The sequence below is a fragment of the Dendrobates tinctorius genome, unplaced genomic scaffold (genome assembly GCF_039654945.1).
Source record: "Dendrobates tinctorius isolate UK_male_01 unplaced genomic scaffold, ASM3965494v1 ptg000004l, whole genome shotgun sequence".
Lineage (NCBI taxonomy): Eukaryota > Metazoa > Chordata > Amphibia > Anura > Dendrobatidae > Dendrobates > Dendrobates tinctorius.
This window is the reverse complement of record NW_027361672.1, coordinates 5383674-5397178: the sequence shown is the minus strand read 5'-3', so window position 1 is coordinate 5397178 and position 13505 is coordinate 5383674. Positions and strand designations below refer to the sequence as shown.

Sequence of the window (13505 nt, the reverse complement as noted above, 5' to 3'; positions counted from 1 at the left end):
TACTGGTTTATGCAATACAAAGGATATCCAGCGAATAATAATAATAATAATAATAATAAATAATAATAAATAATAATAATAATAATAATAATAATAAACCAGCGAAAGATTTAAAGAGACAGCATTCCGGTGTTTACTTCTATGAGCAACTGAGTGAGCCGATCTACCACAGGTGGTGGAGAATGCTGGCAACTTCCCCAGGGAGCACATGTGACAGCTGTGGATATCCTGCATGTCTTGGGTGAAGGCAGTGGTTAGCCAGGAAACAAAGTCAAATAGCACGGAGGAATACCTCATGGAAGCTCAACAGGAGACAAGTTATCTGCTTATGCAACAGCTCCAACAGTAAAAGCACCGACAACAGCAGTGGATTGATTTACTCACTGAGATGTTTCATGGCAAAGTGGGCTCTCCAACTCCAAGTCTAGGTGATAACTCATATGTTCGGTCGGAAGACAGAAATATGAGCCATGCAAAAGATGACCCCAGGAGATGATGTTGAGGCATTTTTGACACTGTTTGAAAGGGTGGCAGTGGTAGAAACTGCCGCCGTGACAATGGGCACAAGTGCTGGGCCCCTATCTAACTGGTAAGCCCCAAAAAGTTTATGACCTGGCCTTACAGGATGCACTGGAATATGCCAAATTAAAAACTGAAATACTGACACACTCTGGGGTGACTATGTTTGTTAGGGCTCAAATGGTCCACTACTGGGCGTACTGCAGTGACAAACCCCCTCGCTGCCTCAAAATGTTGCAGTCGGAGCCCTCTACCCCAGCCAAGATGGTTAAGCGAGTTATGAACAGATTTATTCACTCCCTTCCTAGGCTGGTGCATATCTGGGTTGTCCAGGAAGACACCGGGAATGTAGATGACCTGATTGGCCTAGTGGAAAGGTACCAAGTGGTCAACATGTCCTTAAGGAAACAAGGTGGTGTTGCATCCCCATACTATATACCCAGAAGAAGCTTGACTTTCAAAAGAAGTGTAGTAGAGCCACAACTGGAGGAGGTCCTAGGTCCCAAGTGGTCGCAAAGGGTTTGCCAAAGGCTGCTGGTAAGGATTTATTTTGTTGGAGATGTCACGGTCCAAGGCACATAGCCGTCCATTGTCCTTTGTCCGCCGAACCAATGAACTGCAGCAAGGGGAGGCGCTGTTTGTATTATGCTTACCCAGCCTGCAGTGTGGACTATCAGCCTGGTGAGGGCCACAATAATGTCCCGTGAAAATAAATGGGGTACTGCTGTCGGGACTCTTGGACCCGGGGAGTTTGGTGGATCCCTGGAAAAATCGCGAGGGTCCACTGTACTCATGGGGACGCCAATGACTACCCCCCTTGCTAGAGTTTTATAAAAATGAAATGTGGCACTAAATGCCATGAGGCTGGAGTAGTTAAAGACCTGCTACACCCAGTAATAATAGGGCAGGATTTTAGTTTGTTCTGGGACTTATGGTGAAAGGCGGTGGTGCCAAGTTACTCAGATAGGAGCCAGTTCAAACATGAAGAATCCCCATCACAGTTGGAGGCAGATGAGTTCCACTTGTGTATCTATCCTTGCTGGCAAAGAGGACAAGAGAGTGACCCATGAGGCACATATTCCTGAGTTGGGAATTTCTGGGGAGAATTTTGGGACTGCTAAAATGGACCTTTCATTAAAAGGGGCATGGGACTGTTACAGTGATAAATGGGGTTGCCCAAGGGCCAGAGGCCGACACCAGGTCTCCATACTTCACAGGAAATGAGGATATGTAAAATCGGGTCACTAAACTGAGAGGGAAAGTATTAGAGTAGCTGTTAGTAGTGGGACCCTATAGGCGTAGGGTACTAGACCTGGCCCATTCTCATGTCTTGGATGGGCATCTGGACAATACCCAGTAGCGGGTATTTCCATGGTTCAACTGGCCCAGGTGTCACCACAAGATTAATAATTATTGTCAGTCCTTTCCTACCTGTCACCTAACTGCTCCTGTCTCCCACTTTCGCAGTTCCCTAGTGCCGTTACCCTTTAAAGAGGTCCCATTTCACCGGATTGCCATGGACCTTGTCGGGCTACTATAGTTAAGTCTGCCAGAGGGCACCAATATATCCTGGTGGTCATGGACTATACAACAAGGCACCCGAGGGCGGTATCACTAAAAAACTCCTCTGCTAGGAGTATAGCCCGAGAACTAGTTCATGTTTTCTCCCAGACGGGTCTGCCAAAGGAGATCCTGATGGACCAAGGAACGCAGTTTATGCCCAAGGTTATGTAAGGATCGCCAGTTTACACAACTCAGGATGTCAGTGTACCAGCCGTAGACGGATGGCCTGGTGGAGAGGTTCCATAAGACCTTGAAGTCCATGCTTAAGGTCATGGAAAAAGATGACCGAGATTGGGATTGCCTACTCCCGTAGCTGCTGTTCTCTATTAGGGAAGTGCTACAAGCCTCTATGGGGTTCTCGCTGCTCGAGTTGTTATACGGAGAGCACCCTTGGGGACTTCTGAATTTTGCGAAGGATACCTGGGAATCAGAGGTTTCACTCCACCAAAGTATCATCGAGCAAGTGGCTCAGATGCAGAACAGGATCGCAAGGGTGATGCTGATTTTGAAGGAGAGCCTCCCTCAAGAACAAGAAGCCCAGGTAAGGGTCCACAATCAATCGGCGAGGCGGAGACAGTTTAGCTCTAGAGACCGAGTGTTGGTGTTGATCCTCATGGGCGAAAGTAAATTTCTGGCCAAGTGGAAGGTGCCATACGAGATGGTCGAAAAGCTGATTGATATCATCTACAAGGTCCACCAGCCAGAGAGAAGAAAGCGATGCAAAGTGTACCAAATTAATCTATTTAAACTATGGCGAGACAGGGAACTGGTGGAAGCTACGTGCCTGGACGCCAATCCTGAGGCCAAGGAAGTCACAGAGGCAGAGACACTGTCACTGGCCCAGAAACAACAGTACCGAGAGCTGCTTCAGCTGAACTGGAACCTGTTTTTGGAACTGCCAGGATGTACGCAGGTTGTTGAACATGAAATCTTGACAAAACCACATGTGCGCGTGAACCAAAAGCTGTAAAGAATCCTCGCCGTGAGGTGATTTTGAAGTAGGTTAGGAGAATGTTGAGCTATGGCGTCAAAGAGCGGCTGGTGCAACCCCATTGTCCTTGTGCCAAGCCTGATGAAAAGTGTCGCTTCTGCAATGACTACAGGAAACTAAATGAGGTATGTAAATTTAACGTGTATCTGATGAACCGTGGTGATTAACTCATTGAGAGGCTAGGTTCAGCCATATACATCACCACTGGACCTGACAAAAGGTTACTGGCAAATCCTCCTCTCTCAAAGTGCCAAGGAAAAAACGGCCGTTTCAACAAGTGATGGTTGCTTCCAATATACCAGAATGTCATGTGGGCTGCAAGGAGCCCCAGCTACCTTCCAGAGGGCCATGGACCGGATCTTAGCCCCTCACAAAAAGTATGCTCCATTTTACCTGGACGATGTTGCAATATTCAGCACAGATTGGGAAAGTCATCTGCAGAAGGTCCAGGCTGTACTGGATGCACTGAGGAAGGCGGGGTTTATGAATACAGCAGAAAGAAGGCAGAGATGTTTACCTGCCCAGGCCTTCAGACAAATGCACTACAGGATACAGCAGACCCATGTTGTTAAGATGGTGGTAACACAGGTGCAAGAATACTAAAGAAACAACCACTCACGGCCTACCAATCAATGGAGGGGGGTGGCTGCCCAGTATACTGTTGCACAAAAAAGACTTGTATGTGGCTCTGTTCACACAATAGCAATGCACGGCATCCAGGTTAACAGCCTAATAGTGACGCCCATACTATTAGACCAGGCGGGCTGCCCAGCACCATCTAAATGCATCCCACGTGAACAGACATCACAGTTTACAAGATCAAATGGGCCTGGCTTCACCCTGAAAAAAGGTGCAAAAAACACATAAAAAATATGTGAGGTATTAGTCAATATTTTGGCCAAGATATACAAGCTCGCAACCCGCGTCAAGGGTCCCCACACTTGCGAGTTTTAACACTAAACAAAGCAACAATAAAAGGAATAAAAATCCTCCAAAAATTCATGACTACAGCAGAATGAAGGTAGAGATGTTTACCTGCCCAGGCCTTCAGAAAAATGCACTACAGGATGCATAAAAAAGTGACTGCTCCTTTAAATATTAGTCCATACAGCAGCTTTCAGAGGCAGTTTTGCCTTTCTTAAATATATAGTGTTATCAGTAAACGATGCAAGGTTTCCAGGATTGTAATGTAATATAGCATTTAATAGATGTAATTAAAAGTGTATTTCAAATTACCATTGTCTTATGAAAAGCAGACGGTAAAAATTAGTGTAATTAGGATTTCATTTAAAACTCCTTCTGCATACGCATAGTACAAACAAGGAAACACGTAAAGTGTTGTTAACAAGGCTGCAACATGAAGCAAAATGTGTAATAAACTGTAATAAAGGGAATAGAACCTTCCAGCACTGCATACATTATATTTTACAGTCACAGCTAACAGAGACATATGCAAGTGTGGAACATTGTTACATATGCTAGATGAGTAGGATGCACAGGTACCATAAAAACAGTGAACAAGGCAGGAAGAATAAGCTTGAATAAATACAATATAAAACAACTCACATATAAAATAGGTAGCAATATTAACTTCCTTTTGAAATATCGTACATATAAGATTCCAAATGCAAAACTGTATCAAGTCTCAATTCCAACTACGGTACATTTTTTTTTAGGCAAATCAAGAACTTTGTAGTCGTAAAAACAAAAGGAATCGTCTACATCTGCAAACATTCACAGAGGCTGGCAGCAACTGTTATAAAGCTTATTTGCAGTTAGCAAGAAAATCTAATTTAGATGGCACTTTCTGTATCTTTAATTGGGACAGACTGCTTTACCCTTTAAGTGCTGTGTTGTTTTATACTGGTTTGCTCTTCACTGTCATTTACCATTATAAGCTAGAGAAGCAAGACCAGCGATACTATGAGAATCCACCAACATCGCTTACCGTATTTTTCGGACTATAAGACACACCTAAGTTTTAAAGGTGGAAATTAGAAAAAAAATTGAAGCAAAAATTTGTTCAATTCTGTACTAATATCCACTATCCTGGTATATATGTTCCGCACATCCTGGTATGCACGGCCCCCTCATCCCTATCCTGGTATGCATGACCTCCTCATCCCCATCCTCCCATCCTGGTATGCACAGACCTCTCATCCCTATCCTGGTATGCACAGCCCCCTCATCCCTATCCTGGTATGCATGGCCCAATCCTTATCCTGGAATGATTGGCTCCCATACTGGTATGCACAGGCCCCATCGGAAAAACATTAAAAAAAACCAAACCATTATACTTATCTTCCTGCACTCCCTCGCAGCGTCCTGCTCAAATGCCAGCAGCTGATTTATGCTTGTAAGCAGCGCATGACAGGGGCATACGTACTTGCTTACAAGCCAAGATCAGCTGCCAGAATACTCACTGCTCCCCACACAGGGACTATGTGCATGGAGAGCAGTGAGTGTCCATTGCTCTTTAATAGTGAGCATAGTGTTAGCCAAAGCCACTGGCTTCCAGCAGCTGCCAGGCTTTCAAATGCGCCAGCTACTAAAGGAAATGAATATTCAATGCATTCCACGCCTATGGGAGTGGAGAGCAGTGAATATTTATTCCCTTAAGTAGCGAGCACAAGCGAACGCCCGGCAGCTGCAGGAAGTCGGTTGCTGCGGCTAACAGCGTGCCCGCTATTAAAGAGAAATGAATATTCACTGCTCTCCACTCCCATGGATGTGGAATGTATTAACTATTCATTTCTCTTTAACAGAGGGCACAGGAGTTAGCTTCAGCCACTGACTCCTGCCTCTGTGACCCGCTGTCCGGCCGCTGCCACTCCCCCGCCTTCTCACCACAGCCAGAGCTGGTACATTCAAACTGTAAAATGCACGCCTCATTTTCCTCTACATTTTTGGATGAAAAAAGTGCGTCTTATATTTAAAAAAATACAGTATATGTCAACTTATATTTGGATCTAACAAATCTCAAACTCTTTCATGTGAACTCCTTTTCTCTGTTTCACTTTAAAGAAGCGCTCACATCAAAAATGTTATTCTCTTCATATATTGCAATCACATTATATAGCACTGTCTACTTACAATTGTTTATTTGCATTTCTACCCAGCTAATTCTTCTCTTTTCCATTAGATCTATGACATCACGTGATTAAAACTGACTAGCTGAATTCTTCTAAGCTCTATGTAGAAACAGGAGGTCAGTTTTCTCTGCATGAGTCACTGCAAAAATCCCTGGTAGGGGGGAGAAGTAGCACCTTGGTCAGGAGTTGAAGAGGATAATGGTAAATACAGGGACAAGAGACTTCCTGTTTCTACACAAAGTAAAGAGAACAATTAGCTGGGTAGAAAGGCAAAATGAGCAATTGTAAGTGCACAGTGCTATATAATATGATGATTGCAATATATTAAGAAAATAATAACTTTGATGGGAGTGCTGCTTTAAGGTCAGAGGTAAGCGCTTGTGGTTTGCATGAAGAAGAAACTACAATTCTTGATGTTTCAGTATGTTAGATGGATGGGTTGTGATGACAGTACATGTCTATTCTATCTATAGTTCATTACTTACCTGTTCATAATGACGATTATGCGCAACATAGTATTGAAGGTCAAATGATTCCTCAGTTACTAAAACTTGCTGCCTTTGACCAATCTGTAAAACAAACAAAAAAATTAATGTACGGTATATCTTTCATTGAAATGTTTTCTTTTTATAATAATCTACATGAGTGTAGTTTAGGAATAATACAATATCTGGCAAATATGTGACATGTACATTGACTTTCTTTTCCAAGTTTTCCCCTCTGCAAGCACGATGTCTAATTTTCAGTTGTTTCCAAGCTCAGCTCCAAAATGGGTGAATAGCTGCTACTATGCTTCGTCCACAACATAGAGAAGAAAGAGATCTCCTCCCCTTAAACTCAAAGCAGCAGTTTATGCATGAGACCATTTATTTATTTTTTTTGGGGGGAGGGGGGGGAATCAAGGCGCAAATTTAGTTTTATTCAAAAGCAGCATCAGTATGATGAACAGGTATAATAAGTGGTGTAGATGTGAGACCAGCACTAGTGTGATACTGAACAAGTATTAGAAGCTGCTTCCTCCTCCCATGACTTCATAGACTTCTATGAGCAGCACCTGTAACCAGATCATTCAGTGAGTGCATAATCTGCCTTCAATGAAGTCAGAATTTAGCAGTGATTCCAGAATAAATGACTCCAGTGCAGGAGTCAGCGGGAAGGAGATCAGTTGTCTGGAAAGTGAAGAAAGATGCATGCTTTTCTAAGATATATTACAAACTTTCCTATCACCTGTTATATTACTGATTTGTGAAAGAAAAAAAAACAAATTATAAAAGGATATACTTTCATGAGAACAGAGTAATTAATTGTTAAAGGGAACTTGTCTCATCGGACAACGCTATTAGCCTGCAGATAGATATAGGTTTTGTTTGAGACTGTATTACGTTTCCACCAAACTTTTGCCTGTCCGCAATAACAAACATAAAAAAAAGAAAGCAGATGAACACATAAAATAAACATTAAATTAAAAGAATCAGGCACAAATTAAAATCAGGTGAAAAACTAGGAAAAAAATAAGCCGTAAATGAAATCGGGCCCAATATATTATGCCAACTCCTTACTGATCATGCTATAAAAACTACCTCAATGAACATGTAACACACTGAAAGTGGATAACGTGTCCCATGCTGCGCAACGTGAAGTTGTGGCCTGTTAGGTGGCAGACTCAGGTACGTCTCTGAGGCCCCAGTACTTTCAGTTACGCCACCATCTTGGCTTTACAGCCAATTAGGTTTAACCTGCTGGCCATATATTTTAGGCCTGTGGCCCAGCAAAGACCACCACAATGCATTCTTCATACAGCGATTGATTGCCATGCCTACAGAACATGATAGATTTATGAAGTACTGCACCATTTTTATGCAGTTTGAATGAAAATCCATCAAGTATAAAGATAGCTGAGCAATTATTTGCTATAATGGACATATAGGTGGGAATTGACCCAATCAGTTGTTGTGACCAGTATATAAAGAGTATAAAAAGCTCATCCTTTATAACTGAATCCCTGGATAAGGCCTGTTTCACACTTCCATTTTCATGCATCAGTCACAATCCGCCGTTTGGGGAAAAAAACGGATCTGACGGATTTGCCTGGCGGATCCGTTTTTTCCCCATAGACTTGTATTGGCGGCGGATTTTAACGGATGGCCTTCCATTGCATTAGTCATGTGGCGGATCAGTCATAAAATTTGGGAACGTCAATAGGAACGTTTTTCGTCTGCGTCGAAAAGGCGGACGGTGACAGATCAGTCCCCGTCCGTCGTCTGGTAGAATGGACGCCTATGGGCGATGGATCCGTCCCCGTCCGTCACGCCTATGGGCGATGGATCCATCCCCGTCCGTCACATGACGGCATCAGTTGACGGATTCCGTTTCTTTAAACTGAGCATGCCCGGAAGAATTTCCTTTCATGAAATTTAACCCCAAAACCCATTCTGACACAGAATCTCAATCTCTCTCTCTGTTTTTTGGCATATCCGCTAGATGGATCAGTCGAAAAAACTGATCAGTTGAATCCATTTTTCAATAACTTCGAGGGATCCGCCATTCCGCCAAAAATGCGGATTTTGATTGACGCAGAAAACTGAAGTATGAAACAGGACTAAGCGCACAGGATGCAAATATTCACACTTGTGCCGAGAGCGCTCCGTGTGCTACTGATTATATATAAAGTGTCATAAATGTTTCTCTGAGGACAGCACATGTTCACATTCTGGACTACACGGAGAGTTAACACTGCGCGGAAGGGCTTAACAGTGCCCGCCGCTGCCAGGAATAACACCAATATTAAAATGTTTGGAAATAGCTTGACAAAATGTATTTCCTCTTGTGAAATGTATACCAACTAGTGCAGTTCAAACAATCCGGGATTACTGGCAGCTAGTCCTAGCCGAGATCACACCATTGCAGATTAACTTTCTAGTTTTGTCCTCTGCCTGAGATCAAAAGCATTACAAATTGCATATATTATCCGAGCACGTACGAATGTATTCAATTAACGCATGCAATACCTTTTACAATGGTTGGAGGCTATAAAGTTTCATATGGAGGATTATCACGCAGAGCGCGGGCCTTGACCTCAGAAATCACAGCTAAGGAAATATTTTTATATACTGCGGAGGCTCTATACATTACTGCCATCTATAGCTTTAATATGGATAGCTGCACATCAAATCCACCTAAAAATAAAAGAAGCAAATGTTTTATACCATGCATTAATTGCATATAAAACAGAAACCATGTTTGGTGATTCCTAAACAATGTTCCATTTATAAAGTGACGGCATACTGCTAGATTAAACAATCACTTTATGATCGGTAGGGACCCAAACTATGGGATTGTGCTAAATCAGCGCTACACCCCCTTCATTCTGAGGATTAGATGAGGGGCGCACAATCAGTGGCCAGGGGGGCCGCATGCAGCCTGTAATGACATTCTGTGGGCAGACAAATGCTTCACTGACAGGTCAACTATATGATGGCAGCCACACAGAAGAGTAGTGACCGGCAGCCGAGGCGCAGGGACTGGCAAGTACTAGTGGTGCACTGTGCAGACATCTTTAGATGCCTCAGACATCAGGAGAAAGGGGACTTCTCATCCATTTGGCACTCCAGTAAGGACGACGTGATTTAGACAAATGGCCTCCATGTCCGTGACCATCTCCACTGTAGTTTTTGGGAGTACAGAAACATCCGGCAATAAGCAAAAAAAAAATCCATGATCAATTCTGAAGAGCCAAGTGCATGCAAGACCTTCTTCTTTAGAGGCTATTCACGTACAGTTTTTACGAGGATTAAGAAGCCGATTTTACTGCAAATCCACATAAAAAAAAGCTGCAAATACTATCTGAATAAACGTCCTATTGGTTTTACAACAAAATGTTCAATATAACGTGAAAAGGACAGAGTGTGTGCAATATAGGAGTTTTTCCATTAAAATCAGTCAAAAACTTATTCAAAGAGTATTTGACATGGTTTGAAACCCAAGAAGCTTCACAGAAATGTATTATGTTGAGCTATGAAAATAAAAAAAAAATCACATTTTTCCCACGCAAATGTTCTTTTAGCCCCATTTTTTTATTTTCATAAGCGTAACAGGAGAAAATACAACATGAAATTTGGTGTACAATTCCTCCGCAGATACAAAAAATGTGGATGAAAACTATTGTTTGTGCACAAGGCAGGGCTCGAAATAGAAGTGCCATTTGACTTTTTTGCTAAATTTCTGGAATCATTAGAGGACGCCACGTCGAGTTTGGAGATCCCGTGATGTGCCTAAAGAGTGGAAACCCCCACAACTGAACCCATTTGAGAAACTAGACCTTTCAAGGAACTCATCTAGATGTGTGATGAGTATCTTGAATCCACAAGGTGCTTCATAGAAGTTTATAATGTTTATAATCACATTTTCAACACAAAAATGCTTTTTAGCCCCAAATTGTTTTATATTCACAAGGGAAACAGGAAAAAATTGACCACAAAATTTGTTGTGGCAATTCTCCTGAGTATGCAGATACCCCATTTGTGAGGGAAAACTACTGTTTGGTTGCACGGCAGGGCTCAGAAAGGATGCAGTGATATTTTGGAACACAGATTTTGATGGAATGTGCTGAACATGTCACGTTTGGGGAGCCCCTGATATGCCTAAACAGTGGAAACCCCCACAAGTGACACCATTTTGGACACTAGACCTGTGGCGTTTCAGGGGAGTCCAGTCGCCACATAGGTACTGCACCTCGCCCAGAGATGTGGTACCCCACTCTCAGGTAAGGAGGGAGCACCTCACAGGACTCTAACACCTGCACCCAACACACCCTATATCTGGATGTACCCTATGGGAGGATGATCTCTACCCTGTCTGGGTGGTAAAGGGTGTTGGTAGGTGGGTGGAGCTAGTGGGATGAGAGCGGGAGAAGAGAGTTTAGTCAGGAGTCTTCCCGGAGGGGAGGAAGTGGACAGATGTGTGCTGGAGCATCTCCCTGTCAGGAGGAGCTGCTGGAAAGGAAACAGACAGAAGGAAGCTCCCTGAAGAAGGAAGGGATCCTAGAGGCACGGGCAGCGACCATACTGTCCGTGGGGCTCGTTCCACGCCAGATAACAGTATAGGGACTGGCCCTAAAAATTGTGGAGTGAACAACGGACTCAGCTAGATCAACCAGAGGCTCCGAGCATTGCAAGTGCTGCAGCCAAATCCACAATTATTCGCTGAAAAGGTAGTGTGGTGTAGTAACCACTGTGTCCGCTAGGGGGCGCTGTGTGGAGATTCCAGAAGAAAGGATGAATAGCAGAATATTGAATGGCCGTTTGGGTTTGGTATTGTGAAGGGTTAATACTAAAATCAGAGCTGAAGTTTCGTTTTATCCATTCTCTGAAGGTTTCGTTTCTTCATTTTTGTTGCTGTTAGATAAATTTTTGTAATTGGCAAGGGCTGTCATGAAACCAGACTGTTCTCATCAGGTGCAAAGATAAGGGAGGCGGGGGGTGTAAAACTCTGAAGAATATGTCATTATACTACTTTCTATTTGGATACGGACATATATGTAGTTTCCGGTTTTCTTGCAATATTATTGGCTTATAAAGTGAAATGATGCTATTGGTACTTGAGAACCTTGCATAATTAAGCAAAAGATTATAAAAGATGTGACTAAAATAAAGGGGCTTAGTGAGCTGCCTCTATCCTCCCGTACAGAGACCCCAGTCTCCGTGTGGTCATTTGAGTTGCTAGCAACACTGTGGAATAATTTGGAAATCACTGGATCAAACATGAAGGGTTAATTTAGCCCTCCCTAAATAGCTACCTCGACAGTATCTCAAAGTGAATGGCTTTGAGATGGAGACATATAGGTGTGTGATCAGCAAGGTCTTTGCTGAGATGCTGATTTAATATGAGAGGGAGAAGTCTCCAGGTAACTAGAGAGATGGGCGGGTCTGGTTACCTATAAACCCACCCAGAGGTGAGTCTGAAAACGCCTGTAGTATAAGGCTGTGTGAGTGTGTGAAGGACCTGTGATGAGGTCAGTCACGTGAACCGGTGGGCGTGGCTATGGACCATATAATGTGGCCAGGGTAGGCCACATGTGGTGAATGCAGGGACCTGGCTGGTCCAGAGCGCAGGAGTGTCTCCTGGCTAATAGCCTGTATGTGGCTGTGTGTAATGGCTGCCAGAGCCTGAAAGTTCCCTGGAGGGAATGGATGCATGCCGCATGGAGGAACAGCCATGAGAGAACCCCGACGTGGGTGAGATAATTAGGAAGGCTGAAGAGCCTGTGTATGCTGGACATTGCTGACAGAGGGAAACTCTGTAATGGATGCTATGCTGGTAATGCTGTTAAGTGAACTTTCTGTTGCAGCTGTGGTTTATGAGGCGGGAATAAACCGCATGGACTGTTTTGATTTGATGAAAATCCTGTGCCGGATGTGATTTTTTGTGACTGCAAGCGAGTATCCCCTACTAGATGACAGCGCTACCTCACATTTGGTGGAGAAAGCTATGGGCATTGTTGTAGCCTTGTTGCTGGGAGCAACGGAAGAGGACTGCAAAGTCGGTTGCTAAGGGCAACGGTTTCAAAAAAGCGTATGTTGCAGTGCTGGCAACGCTGAGCCAGGAAGGCTGACGGTTGGGGAAGCCACTGTCCGGCTGTGGTTCTGGAACCATGGGGCGGTCTAGTGAGTAAGGCACTGTCCGGATCGGTGAGCCCAGTCTGGCCGTTTCCTCAGGAGAAAGAGACTGGTGTTTGATAGGGTGCCTCTGTGGAGAAGAGGTATCCGAGGACCTGTGGGGCCGACACAGGTAACGGACAGGTGTTCGTATTGTACTGACCTGGGTCAGTGGGAAAGATTGTGTACCTGAAGGGTTCAGTGAGCAAGGTCCTGAAGGGTCAGTGTTGGGAGGTTCTGGGAGAAGAATCGGATCCCTGGAGCACGTGGTATGACCTTCGACCTGGTGAGGGGTGAGTGTTGGGCAGTCTCAGGAGGAGACAGATGTCCTGAAGAGCACCCGCTAAGCCCCTGGACCTGGTGAGGCCAGTGTGTTGGGAAACCCTGGGAGGAGGGCCGCTCCCTGAATAGCACCCGGTGCGCCATGTGTGTTGGACGGTTTCAGGTGGAGACGGTACGTCCTTAATAGCACACAGACAGGACACGTGAGGTTTTGTGTGGTGTTTTTTCTTCTTATCTCAACTCAGCCTGTGGTGGCTTAGTGGGAGTCAAGAAGGTGACAAGCGGCTTCCGGTAACTCGGCGGGGTTACGAAGGTGACAAGCGGCTTCCGGTAACTCGGCGAGGTTACGAAGGTGACAAGCGGCTTCCGGTGGATCGGCGGGTCCACGAAGACAGCGTAGGAGCT

The 13505-nt window shown here is 44.3% G+C and overlaps 1 protein-coding gene across 4 annotated transcripts in view; it reads right to left on the bottom strand.

The window, feature by feature from the left end:
* CDKAL1 (CDKAL1 threonylcarbamoyladenosine tRNA methylthiotransferase) overlaps positions 1–13505 on the bottom strand; it is a 1068031-nt gene that overhangs the window by 70403 nt on the left and 984123 nt on the right. For all 4 annotated transcript variants that reach the window (XM_073566117.1, XM_073566115.1, XM_073566114.1 and 1 more), the window contains exon 14: positions 6651–6734. In XM_073566117.1, the coding sequence (XP_073422218.1) occupies positions 6651–6734 (84 nt within the window). The remainder of the gene's footprint in view (positions 1–6650; positions 6735–13505) is intronic.